At 41.8% G+C, this 21,966-nt stretch overlaps 1 protein-coding gene across 1 annotated transcript in view; it reads left to right on the top strand.

Moving 5' to 3' along the window:
* The window catches only part of PLXNB2 (plexin B2), a 346,449-nt gene extending 330,119 nt beyond the window's left edge, over window positions 1-16,330 (top strand). Inside the window, exons 32-38 of the mRNA XM_034767793.1 lie at window positions 4,427-4,581; window positions 4,987-5,147; window positions 5,821-5,968; window positions 7,338-7,402; window positions 9,036-9,111; window positions 11,134-11,208; window positions 14,439-16,330. Coding sequence (XP_034623684.1) covers window positions 4,427-4,581; window positions 4,987-5,147; window positions 5,821-5,968; window positions 7,338-7,402; window positions 9,036-9,111; window positions 11,134-11,208; window positions 14,439-14,543 — 785 coding nt within the window. The 3' untranslated portion in view covers window positions 14,544-16,330. The remainder of the gene's footprint in view (window positions 1-4,426; window positions 4,582-4,986; window positions 5,148-5,820; window positions 5,969-7,337; window positions 7,403-9,035; window positions 9,112-11,133; window positions 11,209-14,438) is intronic.
* Window positions 16,331-21,966: the final 5,636 nt, after the last annotated feature.

Here is a 21,966-nt window from a genome sequence, read left to right as displayed (position 1 = left end):
GACAGGGAGCAGAGGGGTTTAGATGGGTCGGGAGTTCTGGGGGGGGGCTGTCAGGGGGTGGGGAGTGGTTGGATGGGGCATGGGAGTCCCAGGGGTCTATCTGGGGGTGGGGGTGTGGATAAGGGTTGCGGCAATCAGGGTACAGGTAGGGGGTAGAGTCCTAGGGGGCCAGTTAGGATGGGGGGAGGGTCTCAGGAGGGGGCTGTCAGGGGACAAGAGGCAGGAGGCTTAGGTAGGGGGTGGAGTCCTGGGGGGCAGTTAGGGGCAGGGGTCCCAGGAGGGGGCAGTCGGGACAAGGAGTGGGGGGAGGGTTGGGGGTTCTGAGGGGGGAAAGTGGGAGGGGCAGGGGCGGGGCTCCTCCCGTCCTCTTTTTTGATTGCTGGATTATGGTAACCCTATGTAAGAGTCATCTCGCTATTGACATCTTGAAACATATTGACCACCTTATTTGCAAAGGCAAGGCGTTGCCTCTTGTTATTTCTTTATTGACTTCTTAGTTTATTATTGATGAGAACTTAAAAAGCAACTAATATCTCCTGAAAAGCCCTTCATTTATGAATCATACTAACATATTTTGTTGCTCCGTATTCTACATTTCTTTTCCTCTTTCATGCAGCTGTCCTTAGCAATGAAGTGGGAATTTTGAATCTTAAAAGTTCTTCTGCTTGTCCTGTTCATTTCTGTGAAGCCCTGATTTTCCATGAAATATTATTTTATCAGCAACCAATTATGATGTCACTAAATGAAAAGGTGTCAAATTCAGTTGTTGTGTAAGTGTAGGTAATCCCAGTGAACTCAATGGGGTTCTGCCTGTTTACCCTGAAGCTCATTTTCCTCCTTTACCATTAGGAGGACATAAGGAGGAAACAGAGAAGTATGTGCATTAACCAGGCAGCTGGTTTAGTTAAAAGGTAGTTTTCACTATAACTGCCTTTTGTCATCTATTGAGAAGTAAATAACAGGCACTGAAAAAGTATCACAATAGAGAAGCTCACCAGTAATTTTTGCTGCATTCTATGATATTCTGAAAATTCTAAGATTTTGAAAATAATTAGGGCTGTCGATTAATCGCAGTTAACTCAAACGATTTAACCCAAAAAAATTAATCGCGGTTAATCACAGTTTTACTAGCACTGTTAAACAATAGTATACCAAATGAAAGTTATTAAATATTTTGGCTGTTTTTCTACATTTTCATATATATTGTATTGTGTCGTAATTGAAATCAAAGTGTATATTATTTTTTATTACAAATATTTGCACTGTAAAACTGATAGGGAAAAGAAACAGTATTTTTCAATTCACCTCATAAAAGTATTGTAGTGCAATCTCTTTATCGTGAAAATGCAACATACAAATGTAGATTATTTTTTTTGTTACATAACTGCACTCAAAAACAAAACAATGTAAAACTTTAGAGCCCACAAGTCCACTCAGTCCTACTTCTTGTTCAGCCCGTCACTAAGACAAACAAGTTTGTTTACAATTACAGGAGATAATGCTGCCTCTTCTTATTTACAACCTCACCAGAAAGCGAGAACAGGCATTTGCATGGTTCTTTTGTAGCCAGCATTGCAAGGTATTTATGTGCCAGATATGCTAAACATTCATATGCCCCTTCATGCTTATAGCAGTCTCAGATGATGACCCAGCACGTGTTGTTCATTTTAAGAACACTTTCACTGCAGATTTCACAAAACGTAAAGAAGGTACCAATGTGAGATTTCTAAAGATAGCTACAGCACTCATCCCAAGGTTTAAAAATCTGAAGTGCTATCGAGAATCTGAGAGGACAAGGTGTGGCGCATGCTTTCAGAAGTCTTCAAAGAGCAACACTCTGATGCGGAAACTACAGAACCCGAACTACCAAAAAAGAAAATCAACCTTCTGCTGATGGCAGATGAAAATAAACACGCATCGGTCCGCACTGCTTTGGATTGTTTTCGAGCAGAATCTGTCATCAGTATGGACGCATGGACGCTGGAATGGAGGTTGAAGCATGAAGGGATATATGAATCTTTAACACATCTGGCACATAAATATCTTGTGATGCCAGCCACAATAGTGTCATGAGAACTGGGGCAGCTCTGTTTCTTGCCAACCCAAGCACAGCAGTTAGGTGGCCTTCGACAGCACGCCTGCGGGCAGTCTGCTGGTCATGCAGATTCGGCGGCGTTCTGCAGGTGATCTGCTGGTCCCACGCTTTCGACGTCCCGCCACCGAATTGCCACTGAAGCCGCGGGACCGGCGGACCTCCCGCAGGCATGCCGCCAAAGGCGGCCTGTGACTGCCGTCCTCACAGCGACCGGCACACTGCCCCCCGCAGCTTGCCGCCCCAGGCACGCGCTTGCTGCTCTGGTGCCTGGAGCAACCCCTGCATGAGAACGCCTGTTCTCACCTTCAGGTGACATTGTAAACAAGAGGCAGGCAGCATTATCTCCTACAAATGTAAAAAAACTTGTTTGAGCGATTGGCTGAGCAAGAAGTAGAACTGAGTGGACTTGCAGGGTCTAAAACTTTACATTGTTTTATTTTTTAATGCAGTTTTTTTTTTGTACGTAATTCTACATTTGTAAGTCCAGCTTTCATGATAAAGAGATTGCACTACAGTATTTGTATTAGGTGAATTGAAATGCTATTTTCTTTTGTTTTTTACAGTGCAAATACTTGTAATCAAAAATAAATATAAATAAATAAATGGTATTCTATTATTGTTTAACAGTGCAATTAATCGCGATAAATTTGTTTAATCGCTTGACAGCCCTAAAAATAATTAAATTCGTATCTTGTTCCATTGTGAAGTCATAGATGCTCCAGCGTAAAATGAAAGCTTTTTTTCTATTTCCAGTGAAATAATTGCAGCAGCAAAGGTGGGAATGAATATTTTGTCACCCCATTTACCTCAGTAACATGTGAACTTATTACCCCCAAATCTCTTAAATTCAAAGTCAAATTAAGCCCACTTAAATATTAAAAATGAGGGAAAAATTTAAATATAATTAAATGGCAAAAATGATCGTAAAGGAACATTGATTGCATAACTAATATCACACAAGAATATATATGTTCAGGATCCAACAGAAACATTACTTTGGCCAGATTGCACATATGGAACTCTCTCTCTTTCTGCTTATGCGATATTTCCATTTTTGTTATATAAAATATGCCATAAAATTCTGAGTTAGAGTAGCTGTTGGGAAACTTAATTTTGCATTTCCTAATTCTTTTCCACAGTGAATCCTTAAGGTTCCATTAAAGTAATAGTATACACATGTTCTGAAATCCAGGGAAGGTTGGAGTAATGCAGTGGTGAATCAGGCCCATATGCATAACTGAGCATTTAAAACTACTAAAGTCTTCAGAAATTCAAACTTATGCTTCCCATAAAACCTGCAATTCAGCCCCATTGCACATATTATTTTTCATTACTGTTAAGTTTTATGCCTTAATATAAATATATGTGTGCAATATAACTGAGTTATAGCTGCTATGGGAAGGATAATTTTGAATCACATTTATTCATTTAAATTCTCAGACATAGTGGTGCATTAATAAAGTTTGTTGCACTGAGTTACCGTTCCCTTTTTTTTTTTTTTTTAAGAAGGAAATTAATTGCACATTTAAATAATTGACTGTCACTTTGGCTTATTGCAAGAAATACCCAGACGCACTGAAATTTTTATTTGGGTATTCACATAGAATCTGACATTTGAATACAGATAGTACATTTATTCTGTTGTGTATTAATTGAACTAAACTTAGATACACAGGGCTGGCTCCAGGCACCAGTGCAGGAAGCAGGTGCTTGGGGCAGCCAATGGAAAGGGGCCGCATGTCCGCGTCTTCGGCGGCAATTCGGCAGCAGGTCCCTCAGTCCCTCTCGGAGGGAAGGACCAGCCACCAAATTGATTGAAGCGGAGCAGTAGAGCTGCTGCCGAAGTGCCGCCGATCGCGGTTTTACCTTTTTTTTCCACCTTCACCGCTTGGGCGGCAAAAAAGCTGGAGCCGGCCCTGTAGATACATTTCCGGTCTTTCAGTATATGGATCTCCAGATACACCCGTACTGTAATTTGCAAAGATGACTGAACTTGCGTTTCTTTTTTTCTTGTGGTCCCCCCTGAGTGCAGAAATCCTCCATTCTTCTCTCTTGACGATAAGGGCTGGCCATGTGCCTGGCAACTTTGAGTTCCTCTTTCACTTTATGTAGAATAGAGGACTTTAGCACTTTGATTTGGTTCATATGGAGTACTGTGTGCATTAGGCAGGAGTGAAGTCATGTAAATCCCCTGAATGAGAAGGAAGGTAAGTTGACAATATTACACATGTGGAAGAAAACAAGGTATCTGTGGGTTAAATGAGCTCAGTCTCTTACAATGTACATATACTATATTTTTTAATGTTATTTTATCACAATTGTTGTTTCTAGGGCATGCGCTATTGGAAGATGAAAATAAGATCTGGCATCTAGTTCGGCCAGCAGATGAAGTTGATGAAGGCAAATCGAAAAGAGGGAGCATGAAAGAAAAAGAACGAACCAAAGCTATTACAGAAATCTACCTGACAAGGCTTCTGTCTGTGAAGGTAGGGTTTACTATTAAATTATTAGGCAGTTCTTTGAAGGAAGCTGGTTAACTTGCCTTGTGAGGTTCCGATGAGTAAATGCTGAGTTATTAGGGAGACAAAGGTGGGTGAGGTAATATCTTTTATTGGACCAACTTCTGTTGGTGAGAGAGACAAGCTTCTGAATTTACACAGAGCTCTTCTTCAGCTATTTTAGCTGTTGGAAAGGACATTGTGTTGCAAGAGAAATCTGCCTTTGTCATGGCCTGTCATCATGCGTCCTTAGCATTCTGGGCCAAGGCCTTCAATGATTATGATCAGAACACAAAGTATTAGTGTAAAGTGGAGAGAGAAATCTAAGATAACACAACATTTGTACTGCAGGCTCAATTTTAATGTCATTTTCCTTTTTTTATACACTTTCAGGGTACACTTCAGCAATTTGTAGATAACTTTTTTCACAGTGTACTCAACTCAAACCATGTCGTGCCACCAGCTGTGAAATACTTCTTTGACTTTCTTGATGAGCAAGCAGAAAAACATGAGCTCAAGGATGAAGATACCATTCATATCTGGAAAACAAATAGGTAGGATTCAAACAAAATAGTAATTAGACTGAAGAGAAACAATACTGTAATCACGAACAATGCTGGTACTCTAAATACAGATCTAAGTGGAAAGGAAATAAATTTGTAATTCTGAGAATGGATTTAATTGAAACAATTATTTACATTGATCAAAGAGGTTACCCATCAGGCTAGAAAATGCAAAAATAGAGCCGAAGCTACTTAAGTATAACTGTCTGCAAACCTTCTATTTTCTTATCTTTTATCTGTCATCTTTCCCTAGTGTACCCAGAGTTGGGGATTTCCTGTAATGCTCCCAGTTACCAGCAGTGAGAGGCAAAGGGACCTGTGCTAAACTATTAAAATTCAAACCCATACCAGATGATTAAAGGGCATAAAAGTAACACATATGCTCTCTAATTACACTTGTTTTCTCACACCATCTTGAGGAGTTCTGGGAAGTGTAATCATTCTCCTCCTCTTTCTATAAAAGTAAGACACGTACATGCTTTTGTTTTTAAGCAGGGAAACCAGACAATAAGTAGTTCTTCATATAAGAGTTTGAATGCATAAATGAGCTAAAATGTACTCAGAAGATCAAATGCAAAGTACACATTTTAGTTTTCTGGACTCTGGTTCCTGTATTATGTTCATTGTGTAAGAGGGTGTGTGTATCTCTTTGCTTGCTTTGCAGTTTGCCACTTAGATTCTGGGTAAACATATTGAAAAATCCCCATTTTATCTTTGATGTTCACGTTCATGAAGTAGTGGATGCTTCCTTGTCAGTCATTGCACAGACTTTCATGGATGCCTGCACAAGAACAGAGCACAAATTAAGCAGAGTAAGTGATTTACATTCCACACCATGGCTATGTTCATGCTTGACAGACAATATGCATACTCCCGGAAGATTCTGGATAGATCTTTTTTTTTTTTTTCTTTTTAACCCCTTAAATTTATCACTCAATTAGTATCTGGCCATTTAATAGGTTTGGTGAAAGTTTGTAGCTAACCTTACCCTATGACATTTACAGTGTGAATAAGATCACAGTGGTGTTCCCCAAAGTTTTTAGAGAAATCTAATTTAGGAACCAGTTTTTTCAGGTCTTCCATAATTCAAAAAGATTTTGTGTCAATTGTATAGAGATATTTTTAAAACTTAATAATAATGTCTTATGAAAAACGTAGTTCTCTTCATGACGTAAATATTCCCATCCATAGGCTGAGGGAAGATGGTTTAAGTAGGAGTAATATCCAAAAGAAGTTAAAAAGTGCATGAACATATACTGATAAGTGAATAAAGGGATGAGCCTTGTATAAGGTATATTCTGTTGTATTCTGATAAGGCTGCGAGTTTTCATGGAGGTCACGGAAGTGATGTATTCCGTGACCTCCCTGATTTCTGCAACAGCTGCTGTGCCTGGCTCAGGAGCAGCTTAGGCAGCCCCTGCGCCAGGCGCCCTGGCTGCTGCTGGGGCAGTCTTGGGCCCCCCCATGCCCTCCCCCAGCAGCAGGGGGTTGGGACAGGGGATGGGCGAACTCTGGGCGGCGCTTATCTGGGGTGCTCCCCGGAAGTGGCGACATCCCCTCGCTCAGCTGCTAGGCGGAGGCATGGCCAGGCAGCTCTGCACGCTGCCTCCACCCAGAGCACTGGCTTTGCATTGGGAGCTGTGGAGGCGGTGCCTGCAGGCGGAGGCAGCACGCTGAGCTGCCTGGCCATGCTTCTGCCTAGCAGCTGAGCGAGGGGGATGTCTCCGCTTCCGGGGAGCCTCCCAGATAAGGACCGCCCAGAGCTCGTCTCACCCCGTCCTGTTCCCCAACCCCTGCTCCCTCCCACACCCAAACTCTGCTGCTGCTGGCGGGGTGGGGGAGCACTAGCGGGGATTTTGGGCTGAGGTTCTCCGCCCACACACCCCCAGCACCAGCAGGGATCCCAGGCCATGCGCCGCTGCCCTCCTCTCCCCCCCGCCCCAAGCAGCCAGGCCATCCTTCCCCAGCACCCGCAGGACCCCTGGGCAGCCCCCCGCCTCCCAAGTTTTATTCACCGGTATTTTTAATAAGTCACGGACAGGTTTACTGCCTGTGATCTGTTGGTGACTTTTACTAAAAATACCCGTGATTAAAACATAGCCTTAATTATGTACATTAACACTAAACTGAAGGATGGAGTCTTCCTAGATAATCAAAATGTGTCTGTTATATATTTTCCAGGATTCTCCAAGTAACAAATTACTTTATGCAAAAGAGATCTCTAACTATAAGAAAATGGTGGAAGAGTAAGTATATAGAGAAGTTTTTTGTGTTTATTCTTGGTCACTTGGTTTAAGCTTCTGTGTACAAGCATAGCAGCAGTATTACCCATGAAAATATTAACGTTGGAGGGAAAAGGCCTAAATTTCAAACACTGAAAATAGATAAATAAAATACACTTGAAAAAGTTAGAATCATGGTATTTATCCCCTTAGCTAGGCAGGGCCGGCTCCAGGGTTTTGGCCGCCCCAAGCAGCCAAAAAAAAAAGCCGCAATCGTGATCTGCGGCGGCAATTTGGCGGGAGGTCCTTCACTCCCAGGCAGAGTGAGGGACCATCCGCCAAATTGCCGCCGAATACCTGGAACTGCCGCCCCTGTCCGGAACGGCCGCCCCAAGCACCTGCTTGAGAAGCTGGTGCCTGGAGCCAGCCCTGTAGCTAGGTGATAAATGTTGAAATGAAACATGATTATGATCTTATGTATGTGTTTATAAGTTATTGGCAGCACTTAGTTTTAAATTACCTGAAAAAGAGACAGCCAAAATGTGTAATTTCCCCAGGGCTCCCATTTTGCCTACACAATCTGTCTAATTGTTCAGATTTCCACAGCTGGCTAGGGTTAAACCCTAAAATCATTTTCAACAAAAATATATCTTCCTCCCTTTTATTTTCTGATCTTAGGTAATAAGTTTACTTAGTTTCAAAAAGGTGAGATCTCTATGAATAAAAATAGCATTAAGAGTCGCATTTGCCATGCTAAAGAGTTTAAGCCTAGGTCTTCAAAAGTTTCAAGGCATAAGAGAACTACCAGATGCCAGAAATTTCTTCCTATAGCAGGGCATTGCACAGTATGGGACCACGCGTTTTGTGATGTGCACCATCCTCTAATATGTTAGGCACAAATGACTAGGGGGAGACAGAATAGCTAAATGGACCATTGGTCTGTTGTGGTAGAATTACTACTATATTATTATTTGGAAAGCTGTTTAAAATAATCGCAAAATCAAAATATAGTCTAACCATTAAACTGCTAATGCAGTTCATGTTAAGTGAAAGCCGTGGAGCAATCAGAATCTTCCTAAGGAGGGGACCCAGAGCTCTCCCTCTTCTGCCCTGCACCCAAGCTCTCTCCCTTGCTCCCAGCCCCCACAGCTGCTATACCCAGATCCTCACTTTCCCTGCACCTAGGTGTACACACACTCCCCTCCTTCTGCCCCACATCCATCCCCATGCTCTTCCCTCCACATTGTCTCTGCCCCAAATCTAACCCTTAGCTCTTACCTAGAGAGGCAGTCAGGCTGTAGAGCACCATCCCCACCAGGGTGAGATAGGTCTTGGAGCCCCACACCCCATCTTCCTTCTGTGTCTCCACTTCCCCAGCAAACACCAAAATCTGGATCCAATCCCCTTACCCTCCTGAGGACTGGGGGTTCCCAGTGCCCCCTGCTCCACTTCTCACCGGGGGATGGGGGTGCCTGGTGACCATGGGCACTGGAAGGACTGTGAAGGTGCGGGGGCCAACGAGTGCACGGGGTTATAGCACTTCATCATGATGGAGGAGCAACAGAGCAAATTTCCAGCTCCAGTGTGGGCCTGGGTCCCCTGCCTCCCTCTACTTCCCCATTGTGCCCAGTTGAAAGTTTATGTTAATTCATTGCAGTTACTACAAAGGTATTCGTCAGATGGTGCAAGTGAGCGACCAGGACATGAATACTCATTTAGCAGAGATTTCCAGGGTAAGTGTGAAACAAGCATTCTCGTCCTGAAAATACTAGTTTTCATTGTCTTCTCTGCATGGGTTCACAGTGTCTACTAACATCTGATGAATAATGCCACACCTCTATGAAACACTCCTTGGTTAGACATAATATATTGTGCTTTATGTGGCTTTTGAAATGTTGATTTATAAGAATATGATAAGACTATCAAGAGTGGTAACTGTCTCAAACACATTTTAACTGACCCAGAGGAGTGTTTGGTTTTTCATACTTATTGTGGGAAAACGTCAGTGCTGTTGAATAGTTTTTCATTCTGCACTTCCTACGGATTGGTTTTGTTTATAGTGTTGGAGAGATTGATGGCTAACACAGTGATTGTGAGTTCACAGTGCAATGCCACAGCAAAATTGAAAGATCCCAGAAATGAACTAGCATGTGTATGTGTAGGGATTTCTTGCAAGGCAAGAGAGGCTTATGTTACTAATTTTTGTTACGTTGATGTGGAGTAATCTGTTGCTAAGGTTAAGATTTTGTCGTGGTTAATGTTAGTAAAAGTCACGGACAGGTCATGGGCAATGAACAAAATTCACGGGAGTCCTGACCTGTCTGTGATTTTTACTAAAACCAATAAGGGGGTGGTGAAAGGGGGGGAGGGGGAGAAGGACACCTGGATCCCCATGGAGGGGACTCACAGCCCCAGCCGTATTGCCAGAGGGGGGCACAGCCCGGCTCCAGATCCTGCTGAATCCACAGGGCAGGGACACACAGCAGTGGCTCTGGCTCTGGCTCCAGCCGAAGCTGCAGGGGATCGACAGGGGGATGGGCACACTGCTCCGGCCCTGGCCAAAGATGCAGGGGGCGCACAGCCCCAACTCTGGCCCCGGCCAAAGCGGAGAGTGGTGCACAAATTATTTAGATTGGCCCAAAACAAAATTTTTGCAGAATTTTTGTTCTGTGGGGAATTTTGAATTTTTTGTTTTGTTCCAAATTGGAATGACAGCAAAATTCAAAAGGTTTTGACTAGACCTAGAAATACTTTATAAGGCACACTAGTATAAAATCAAGAAAGAACTGGTATGGTTCTCCCTTTTTCTGTACCTTGGGTAGTCATTTACACTGGTAGCAGCATTTCTCTGCATTTCCTTTGCACAGGTGTATCTGACTATAGTGGGGTACAATGACAATGGAGAATCAAGCCCAATGTGTTTAGGTGATAGTTTCTTTAGGTTATGACCTGTCCTTTAGAGGAGTTAAAGGTTTTATATTTTTAAGAAAAGACATAGTGTAAAATTCTCCCTATATGATGAATAAGGCTATGAGTCTGTCACAGAGGTCACGGATTCCATGACTTTAGGTGACCTTTGTGTCTTCAGCCCGGGCCAGTGGGTCTCTGGGCTTCCATGATTTATTGTTTATTGCCCGCAGTCTGTCCCTGACTTCAATAAAAAAAATACCCATGACAAGATCTTAGCCTTAATGATGATTTAGAAGCCCTCCTACCACCTTTATAATTTGAATGATTCTTTTAAATGCACATGTGCTCCAAGCCTTGATGGCTTTCACCTTTGCTATAGCTTTGTGTGAATTGTTTCAAACGGTTAAAAAGCTTGAAAGAAAAGGATTTCATATGCATGTGGCACTGATAGAACCAATCTGAAGTACCTTGAACACTATACAGATTTTAACTGTTTCACCAGTGCGTGCCCATATAGTTAGCAGATGTGTCTGATCCTAAATCTGTTGTTTGACTAATACTGTAACTCAAAATACTTTTCCACCTCCTTTATTTGGGAGAGTTGCGTGCTGGCTGGAAAGGCTGCAGCAGGAAAATCTTGACATGTGAATGCTGAAAATCATCAAACAAGATGTCTAATCCTCCCTCCCTCTTCCAACCCCATCCAGTCACCTATCTAATATTTTAAGATCCAAAGCTTGAGTCTGCAAAAAGAATTATACTGTACCTGGTATTTATGGATGTTTGGTTATGATTGTTAAATAGCCAAGACTGTATTTTGACATTTTTTTATTTTAAATTCCTAGGCGCACACAGATTCCTTAAATACACTTGTGGCTCTACACCAGCTCTACCAGTATACTAACAAATACTACGATGAGGTAAGTTCCTTATTTGAATAATATAAATATTTAATATGCTAGGAGAGACTAGTCGTAATGGTTACAAATCAGTGTAAGCCAAATAATTGATTTGAGAATCCTCAAGGTGTGTCTATCCTGCAGCTAGATACTTGCAGTTGGTCCGTGCCAGCGGTGTAGACATTCAGGCTTGGACTGCAGCCTGAACTCTGGGGTCCTAGAGCCCGGGCGCCAGCCCAAGGCTGAATGTCTACACTGCAATTAAACAGCCTCTTAGCCTAAGCCTGAATCAGCTTGTCTGCCAAGCGCAGGTTTTTAACTGCAGTGCAGACATACTCTGAGATAATCAGGTAAGGGCAGTGCTAAACAATGAACCCACAACTTCTCTTTACAGTTGCACTCATGACATGGCCGTTTCAGTGGTCAAAAGTGCATTGTTGTAAATGAACTTTTTGATTATTAAATGCTTTTTTTTCCCCAATGATGTATTTTTAACTAACAGTATCATTTACCCTTCAGTGCTCTTCCCATCCTACTTGCAACCTAACAATGCCAACAGGAAAAGAGCAATTGTAGAAGATACACTGAGTGTCAAACCCCAGTACTTTATATTAGGAATGGTCCATTAAACTTGTTTTGCCTGTAAAGATGGAAGAGTGCCTTTTTTATTAGTTAAATTCTACTTGCAACTTACATGCATGCTACAATCTCTGTTTTGTCATCGCAAACAAAGTGCCTGACTAAGGTAAACTTGGGTAGAATAGTTCTTGACTATGGGCTGATTCAAAAGCAAACTTTTGGATTCTATCCAACGTTTGTCTTGGATCCTAGAAGCCTTATTGAGGAGAAAAAAACACACTAGGATGTAGATGGCCCACGGGTCTCTAAGTTTTACTCTGAGAACAAAAAAGGAGAAAGAAACTTCCATTCAAGGGTTTCCATGGGGATGAATGTCTCTAGAAAGTCTTGGAATTAAATCAAAGCCAATAAGAACAGATGCTGAATCTGAAAGGAACTTGGCACATGTGATTTCTCTAGTCCATTTGCCCCACACCAAAGTGCAGTTTGGGGTTTTACTAATGCTTCGTATTAAAGGCAACAGGCCTCATCCTCAGCTGCACTGTGGCTGCTTTACACAGCACCACCAGCCTAAAGCAACTTTAAAGTTGGCATAGCCAAACATGGGAGGGTTAATTCAGTATACAGGGATCCCCCAGTGGTATAGAACCAGCTTAGCAGTTCCTGTGCCAGCCCCAGGGGTGTGACTGGTGTATGTAGAATGGTCAAGGACAAGATGGCCCAGCTCACGGCAATGCCCCATCACTGGTAACCATTGTAATTTAGAGCAGCCTTTGATGTTAGACCAATTGACTGGCCTGGTATACAGAAAGCCCAGGATTAAGAAGTATAAAAGAAGCTTAAAGCAACATTTTTCTTGCCCCTGTATTTCCACTTCTAAATTGCAATCTCCACTCATGCATGGCCTGCAGCTGAAGATTAGGCCCTCAATTGAAGGCCAGCAAAAATGCTAAACATGTTAAACATTTTTGGTGTAGAACAGTAGATCTGAGAATTTCCTTTTGGGTAGAACTGCACAGAAGTAGCACTTGTATAGTACCATGGGTATTCTACCAGAGAGCCATGCTGACAACCTGCCCACAGCACATTTGCATTAAACAAAGCAAATTTAATTTCTGTGAAAAATTTAAATTGTATAAATTGCAGTATTTTGTAGCTGCCCTCATCCTCTACGCTGAAACTACCATTCCCCGTATGCAGTGCACTGTGTTGATCTGTGTGGTGTGTGACATTGACTAAGTGGGTACATTTTAATTGTCCATAAGTATATGAAGAGTACTTTTTTTGTTAGTTAAAAAATTCACCAAGGAGATTTAGCCAGGGCAAAGGAGCTAAAACTAGATGGAAAGAGATTAATTTAAAGGAAAGATGTCCACTTAAATTTGGCTGAATTTAAATTTTGTAATAAGTGTTTATAAAATCTAAGTCTCAGAAATGTTTCCACATTAAAACAAAATGTTTAAGATGTTTAAAAAACAATTGGTTTTTAGACAAGTCTCCTGCAGTGTTTGGAACCTAAACCTTGCAAGGAACAGTAAGCCCCTGAAAGAGAAACAATTAACAAGAGTGATACTGACTTCAATGATTTTTCATTATCTAAGTTGAAAGAAGGACAAAATGTAAATAAAAAGCTTAAATAGTGACAAGGATCTGGATTTTTAAAGTTCTTGCACTTCTATTAAATTGGCATTTAAACATAAGTAAAGTCCTTTTTGTTTTTGTTTGTTTACAACTTATAACTTGTGTTCAGAAGGTAATTTTTTTAAAAGAAACATTTTTACTATATGTCATTACCCCCTCCTAAACTATTAGATTGTGAGGTAGTTTCCAAAGGAATGTGATGGAAATGGCATTGTTTGGGACATTTTACATTTGACATTAAAAGCCCTAGGAAATGTATTTTGGGAACAGCCCTTTCACAGCAAGTGGAATTAGATTAAATGACCTATTTGCCTCTTCCATCTCAAGCTTTTATAATTAGTCTCTTTGGATTGTTCTTAGGCATGTATTCTGCATATCCTAGGCCATGTCGTAGAACACCACGTTGTAGGATACCACTCTTTGGCCATCTCCATGCTATTTAGACTATAAGACATTGAACAAGATTCTCAGCTGTATCAAGAAAAAGCCATAAAAGAGCTACCTACAATTCCCTGACTTTGTGACCAGTTTTCTAGTGGTTCTTTTTTTAATTCAGAACAGCCTTGGAGTTTCTCTAATCTATGCTGGCTGGCTGCGGCCACCATGAGCCATCCTGCAGTCAGTAATAGCTGGAGTACAGTGCACAACTCTCGGGGGTGGAGATTGATTAATATTTGTAAAGGACTTTGCAAGCCTAGGATGAAAGGTGCACAGAAGTAAAAGTTGTTATTGGAATAAATAATCATTATTAAACAAATGCTCCATTGTTTATAGGTAGTATATTAAAAATCTACAATTTTACTTTCTAAAGTCACTCCGATACCACAGTGATGGGAGATATTATAAAAACCTATATAGATAAAGGGCTGGAGACAGAATCTTCACTGGAAGAATGGAGCAGAGGGGCACAATGAAGGAAAATCATTTATTACATGGATACACTCTGAAAACCAAAGTAGGGTTAAATACTTGGTGTAGCAACCTAGATGCCGACTGACTCGTTCTGAGCATTCTGTTTCTGTTTCTTCCAGATCATAAATGCACTTGAAGAGGACCCAGCTGCACAAAAAATGCAGCTTGCCTTCCGTTTACAGCAGATAGCAGCTGCATTAGAGAATAAAGTGACTGACCTTTGATTAAAAAGCCACAATAAAGAAATCTGATCTGAAGATGTTTAAATTCATTCTTCCTGTTAAGGAAATAGTGTTCTATTTTTTAATGTATAATTACAACTTTAAATGAAAGATTTCATGTTTTTGATAGCAGAGCTGTAATGTAAAGAATTTTTACTGTAAATTATGCTTCTAATTAAAATCTGTGTTGTGTGTAAATGAATCATCTGTGGGGAAAAGCATCCTTGGGGGGAGAATTATAGTTCATTTAATCAAATAGTACAATCTGAAACATCAGCATTTTAGAATCATTATGCAAGTAAATTCAATACTATAGCATCCTTTATATTTTAAGCAATATTTGTACTTGGAAAAATGGTAGCATATTTGAAGAAACAGATGCAATATCCCCTCTTATGTTGATAACTGGAAATGAATTTCCGAATAGCTCTGGAAATCACTGGCTATATTATGCTCACGATGAACATAGTAAATGACATGTCTGCTATGATTTTTCTTTAAGATCTTGGGATGGGCTTTGGTACCATACATTATTTCTCAGTAAATTAGCTACTCCTGGCCATGGTAATGCGTGTTATCATACCCACCACACTTCATTGTGATGGGAGTAATACAGTTCTGTCACCCCTGTGGAAAGGTTCTGATGATAACTTCCAATTTGATTCAGAAATCACTGCAAAGGAAATTATCCCTTAAAACTTTACAACCTTTTATTTTTATTGTGAGTTTTACAATATATGCTAATGTGCCTTACTTGTATTAATTCTGTGAATCTGAGGAACGGTTTTGTAAAGAGAAGCAGATCAGAAAAAATATTTATGTGCTATTGAATGACTTTTTTTGTGAAAAACATGACCAGCAGAATGCCTGTAATTAGTTGCTTGCCAAGAGTGTGCTGTTTAACATGATTGTTATGTATAATATCTTGTATCAGAATGGTTCTGGTTCTTTTTATTTGAATCTTGGAACTGTCTAGAAAAACTACCACTTGTTTTTTATTGTACTTGTGATGTAAAATACTAGTAATGATACTAGAAAAATCTTATACCCATATAGCTAAATACCACTCAATCAAGCCTTGGAATGCTGCATTTGATCGAATATACATCATAACCAATAGCAGTGAAAATTAAAAATACTTGTCAAAAGGTGTATTTACAATATAAGTTCTATACAATTTGAAAAGCTAGGTACGTTTTCTTCAATTGCTGTATTGCACATCCGAGAACTTTGTTTCATTCTTGTCTCAGTTTTTTGGCAGTTCAAGTAGCATTTTAATGTAGTTCTGCCATGTGCACGAATTCCCTTTCATTATTGCTTTTTTGCCTGATGAGCACTTGAACTCTGCTGATTCTTGGCAAGATGCTGCAGTTTCTGCTGCCATCTCTCTCTTCCCCGTTTTCTGTCCTACAGTGAGTTTAACTTTTGTTGATTTTTATCCTTTTTGAAAATATCCTCAAACTTGTGAATTGAATGGCCTTCCACTAATTTTCTAAAAGTCAAAGGTCTCATCACAGGGTCACTTTCCCATCCCAATCCAGTTCTTTAAAAAAATAAAAACAGACTTTTTTGCATCCATTTATAGACATTACTCAGCATGGCTGGGACATAAGTTATTTTCCATTTTTTTAGGACTGAGGTACATAAGAATGCTGCATCAAAAACACTGTGCCTGCTACTCCCTGATCAACAAAGGCATCCATCATATTGTCATTGCTAATATGTTTCTTTTGTCATTATTTGTAAATCCTGTTAATTGTAAATCAAATACAATGTGTTTTTTTTTTCCATTAAGTGTCACAGGATCTTTACTGAATCAAGGTTGGGATTTGGGGGAAGAAGGGAGGGAATTTAAAGTAATGTAGATGCTTCCTCCAAAGGGTGATATTACAGAAGCATCTCTTGTGGTTGGTAATGAAGGATACAATGTATTCTGCAGTTGGTGGTTATTTGCTCAGAAAATGAGCACACCCTTGAAAAGAGAGGATGCAATGCAGTATCCCATAGTGAAATCCCACAAGATGTACACATTTTTAGGGATTTGAAAGTAAACTTGAAAACTATGTAGAGCCAGTTTATATAAATTGGCAAGTGCTGCTAAGTAACTTGGCTTTGCTCAAGGAATCTGAAGGTGTTCTCTCTCCTCACCCTCCAATTAGGTGACGATGCAGAGCAGCTGTCCATCAGCTATGGTGGGCTATAGTAGTAACCAAGGCTGCATGACCCCCCTTACATGTGGGATTTAGATCTGTGGATCTGTATAGTAGTGGATCCATTGGCCACTTCCCCAAATCATCTTTGTCATTCACAGATTATAGGTTCCAAGGCCAGAAGGGACCACTGTGACCATCTAATCAGACCTTCTGTATAACACAGGCCATAGAATTTTCCCAAACTAATTTTTAGAGCACATCTTTTAGAAAAACATCCAACCCTGGTTTAAAAATTGCAAGTGATGGAGAATCTACCATGACCCTTGGTAAACCGTTCCACTGATTGATTACCCTCACTGTTAACAATGTACACCTTATTTACAGTCTGAATTGTCTAGTGTCAACTTCCAGCCATTGGATCTTGTTATACCTTTGTCTGCTAGACTGAAGATCTCATCAAATATTCATTCCCCATTTATGTACTTACAGACTGTAATCAAGTAACTCCTTAACCTTCTCTTTGTAAACTCAATAGATTTAACTCCATGAGTCTATCACTATAAGGTATATTTTCTAATCTTTTAATCATTCTTGTGGCTTTTTTCTGAACCCTTTCCAATTTCTCAACATCCTTCTTGAACTCTGGACACAGTATTCCAGAAGTGGTTGCACCAGTGTCAAGGGAAGAGGTAAAAACCTTCCGACTCAAGATTCCCCAGTTTATGTATCCAAGGACTGCATTAGCCTTTTTTATGTTTTCTTCCAAGTCATTGATAAAAATGTTAAATAACATAGGGTCAAGAACCGATCCTTGAAGAACCCCTCTGGAAGCACACTCATTCGATGACGACTCCCTGCTTACAATTACATTTTGAGATCTATCTGTTAGCCAGCTTGTAATCCACTTAATGTGTGCCATGTTAATTGTATATCATTCTAATTTTTTAATCAAATTGTCATGCTATACTGAGTCAAATACCTTACAGAAGTCTGTTATATCAACTCTGTTATCTGTATCAACCAAACTTGTAATCTCATTTAAAAAAAAAATCAGTTTGGGATCTATTTTCCATAAACCCATGTTGATTGGCATTAATTTTATTACCTTCCTTTAATTCTTTATTAATCGAGTCTGGTATGAGCTGCTCCATTATCTTGTCTGAGATTGATGTCAGACAGACAGGTGTATAATTACCTGGGTCATCCCATTTACCCTTTTTAAATATTGTCTCAACATTAGCAGCTGCTTCAAGTGATTGCTTATGTGTATTCCACAATAGGTGTGCGTGCTCGCCGTGTGCACTGGTGCTGGAAATTTTTCCCCTAGCAGTACCCATAGGGGAGCGCCCCAGCAACCCCTGGAGTGGCACCTCCATGGCGCAGTATAAGGGGCACTGAGCGCTCCCCGCACCTTCCGTTCCTTCTTGCTGCCAGTGAAGGTGCTTCGGAATTGCTCTGCTCCAGCTTTGCTGTGGGTCGTCTCCAAAACTGCTTGTTCGTTCAGTGTATGGTGCCTGTAGTTAGTTTTAGTTAGAGCGCCCGGGCCGGGGCATGCCCCTTGCCTTGGGTTTTAAGTCGTGCGACACTTGTAGGTGATCTATGCCACTGAGTGACTGCCTACGCTGTTTGGGGGAAACCCACCACTGCAAGATTTGCAAGTTGTTTAAGCCTCAGACCAAGCGAGAAAGGGACATTAGGCTCTAGGCTATTCTGATGGAGTCGACCCTGACCCTGGCTCCGGCGCGCCGCTCCGAGTCGGCACCAGGCACCACAGTGTCAGTGCGCAGCGATCCTTTGGTGCCATCAACCAGTCAGTACTGCTCCCCGTGGCATGCTCACAGGGCATGCCAAGAAGGCTAGGAAGAGGCCTTCTGCAGTGCGGCACAGGAGTAAACCTGGGACAGAGGCTAGACTCATGTCGAGCAGTCCTCGATCCCCACCGACCTCTAGGCCTCCGACTCAAGTCGAGCAGAGTAGCCCGGCCCATTCGGAGCAGGCCTGTCCAGATACCCTCCACACCAGAGGCCCTGCAGGCGCCCCAGGATGTTATGTCCATGCTGGTATCAGGAGCACCACCGATGTCAGTCCCGCGCTCCAGAGGCAAGCCGCCACTGGGATCTCCGCAGTCACCCCCAGCTCAGTCCCGGTCTTGGTCGAGGGAACATTCCCAACGCCATTTGCCACCCAGCGACCGTTCAGAGCAAAGTCCACGTGGATCGTCCTCAATGCCCACCAGGCTGTCTGGTTGGGTTCCGTCTGACCAAGACTTTCGGCACCACTCCACTTCAAGGAGCGAACACCGATGAGACTGAGGCAGACGACGCCAAAAGTCCTCATCTCAGAGGAGCTATCGCAGCCAGTCACGGCATGAATGTCGACGTCATTCCCGTTCGGCATCCCCGGGCACTGATTGGCCTCTCACTGTCACGGGCCCACCGCCGGAGCTGATCACGGAGCAGCTGTTACCAATGGTACCGATCCTCCATGTCAGCATCGCTCCCGGCACCACTTCCCCGGGACAGCAGCAGGTCGTATGTCAGCCTGGCCTCCCTTCATATCCGTCCATTTATGGGCCAGGCCAGCCAGGCTGAACAGCCAATTCCACCAGTGCCACAGCAGGTGCAGTGGCACCGGGTCCCATGGCCGGCCCAATGATATCAGTGGACACCGTGGCCCCGGACACAGCCCCCGGTGGGGGCTCGCTCGGTGGTTGGAGCCTCAGAAGGACCATCGGCCTCCCTCTCCAGACCTCCGAGGAAGCCTCGGACTAAAACAGACAGCTAAAAGCAATGCCCTAAATAACCTGGTGCTGGTATGAATTTGCCAGGTCTCCGAGTGGCTAATAAGACTAAATGCCATGCCTGTATTTTTCCAGTAGTGAGGTTGCAAGTGAGAGTCAACACCAGAAACAGTAGTTGCATTTTCTCTCTTTGCTGTTTTTTTTTCTCTCCCCTCTTGTGTTTGTCTTGTTTTGTCTTCTAGGAAATGTGATTGGACTGTAATAACAGCTCCAGCCCATCTCAACTAACTTATTTTTTTCCACAAAAAGGACAGTAATTACCGTCTTTAATACTATCTAAAAGACTGTCAAATGGGGGTGTGGAGGGGGCAGTTTCCTTCTAAAAACGGTCTCCAGTGAAAGGGAAAGGGAACAAAGGGTTTAAATGAGCCTTATTTAATACCTTACATTTCAAATACTTTAACTGGTTTTCCTTTTTTTCCTGCAGCTTTAATAAAAGGCTAAAATGATTTTTAATAATGTTTGCCATGGCACTAAGCACACAGAGGTTTCTGTATACCAAGCCCTGAACCTTGTTTAGCACCATTGAATGTTCGACAGTGACAGGGTCATAACACCTTTGATTAACCCGTACATTCCATACAACAGAACTCTATGCCCCGTTGAGAAGGCTCTCTCGGGAAGAATTCATAGATTCCCAGGACAGAAGGGACCACTGTGACCATGTATTGGGACCTTCTGTATAACACAGGCTATTGAACTTCCCCAAAATAACTCCTAGAGCAGAGCTTTTAGAAAAACAGCCAACCTTGATTTAAAAATTGCAAGTTTGGGAAGTTACAAGAGGAGAGAAGAAGCCATCTTGGCATCCATCACTGGACAGACACAAAAGGCCAGAGCTCTTGCAACCTGAGAAAGTATCTGGGAACTTAGTGTAAGTAGAAAAACCTGCTTAGGCAAAGATCTTTCATCCAGCAGAAACCAGCACTTTTTACTTCTGTGGAAAGTCCTGAATGAGAAAAAGTTTTGTTTTAAAAACCGTAATTAACAATACAATTTAGCTATTGCTAATTCTTGATTAAATGTGGGATATTTTTTTTATTTTAAAGTTATAGGATGGTGTTATATATGTAAGCATGCCCTCTCTGGAACTCCACCCTTGTGGGAATTCCAGTTTAACCCTTCAAGAACTTTGTGACAGGCGTTGCAAAGGAATTTTTAAACTATACACACTTTTCATAAATTTGTAGAGTTTAAGGCCAGAAGGGACCATTACAACATTGTCTATGTATCACAGGCTATTTAAATTTCACCCAGTTACCCTTGTTTTGAACCCAATAGCTTGTCTGGTTGAAGCATTTTTTCCAGCAAGGCATCTAGTCTTGATCTGAAGATATCAAGAGATGGAGAATCCACCACTTCTCTTGCAGTTTGTTCCAGTGTTTGTTCCTTCATTATTAACAGTTCGAGCCTAATTTCCAATTTGAATTGGTCAGATCACAGCTTCCAGCCATTGTTTCTTTCTCAGCTAGATTAAAGAGCCATTTAATATATTCTTTTTGTGAAAGTATTATATACTCCTAGACAAAGCACAAGAGAGAGACCTACCTAGGTAAAAACAACAAAGACTCTGCCTCAGTTTCCTCACCCATCTGGAGAACTCCAAGGGTCTTGGTGTTCTTCAGGGAGTCCAGGATTCTCCTGCCCAGTGTCCAGTTCTGGGGGTCTCTTGCTAGAGAGGGTCTCCCTTTAGTTTTAACAGCAAGTTTAACACCTTGACTCTTCCTGTCCTTCCCCTGGATTTTTTTCCCCATTCTCCAACCCTCTATGGACTATGGCTTCAACATCCCTCTCTGGTAGTCTCCATTGTCCTGACAGGGCAAGCTTATTCAATTGTTGATGGTCTTTAATGTCTGTTCCCTTCAGGGATGGATCATCCAGTGCCAGACTCTTCCCTCCCCTTATACAGGAGTAATGATACAAGGATACAGTGACAAGCATCAGTAAGGGGATGAACAGCGTTCATAAACTTAAACTGGAATTCATAAATTCACATAGGCATATTTCCAAACTGTCAAACATCTGTGTGTGTGTTTTAGTCAGGCTGAAAAGGGGGTGAAAGCTCTCTGAGTCGGTTTCAGCTGTCTTGGACTTCACAGTGCCAATGAGCTTTTGCTACCAATCCCTTATAGCTCTAAGTTTTCCTTAAGCAGGTCATTTTCAGACACATTTTCTGCAACTGGTCAGACCTGCTGTGCCCCAGAGACCATGGGGACAGATATTGAAATGTTTCCTGCAAATATTGACTGAAAGTAGCTCATTTAACTTCCATTTGCCATTCTGGAGGTTTCTAATTTAACTCCCCCATTCTTTATTTTTTTCATCTGACAAACTGATATACCAGCTGTCTCAGGAGTTCTGCCCTTAAAGGGTTTTGGCCATCGATGTGAATGATCCTGCTGACCACCCATCCAAATCTATATACCCTTGAAAAGAACTATTCTCTCTCAATGTATGTATGTAGAGAGAACTG

Source organism: Trachemys scripta, chromosome 1 (genome assembly GCF_013100865.1).
Source record: "Trachemys scripta elegans isolate TJP31775 chromosome 1, CAS_Tse_1.0, whole genome shotgun sequence".
In the NCBI taxonomy this organism is placed as follows: Eukaryota; Metazoa; Chordata; order Testudines; family Emydidae; genus Trachemys; species Trachemys scripta.
This window is presented reverse-complemented; position numbering and strand designations above follow the sequence as displayed.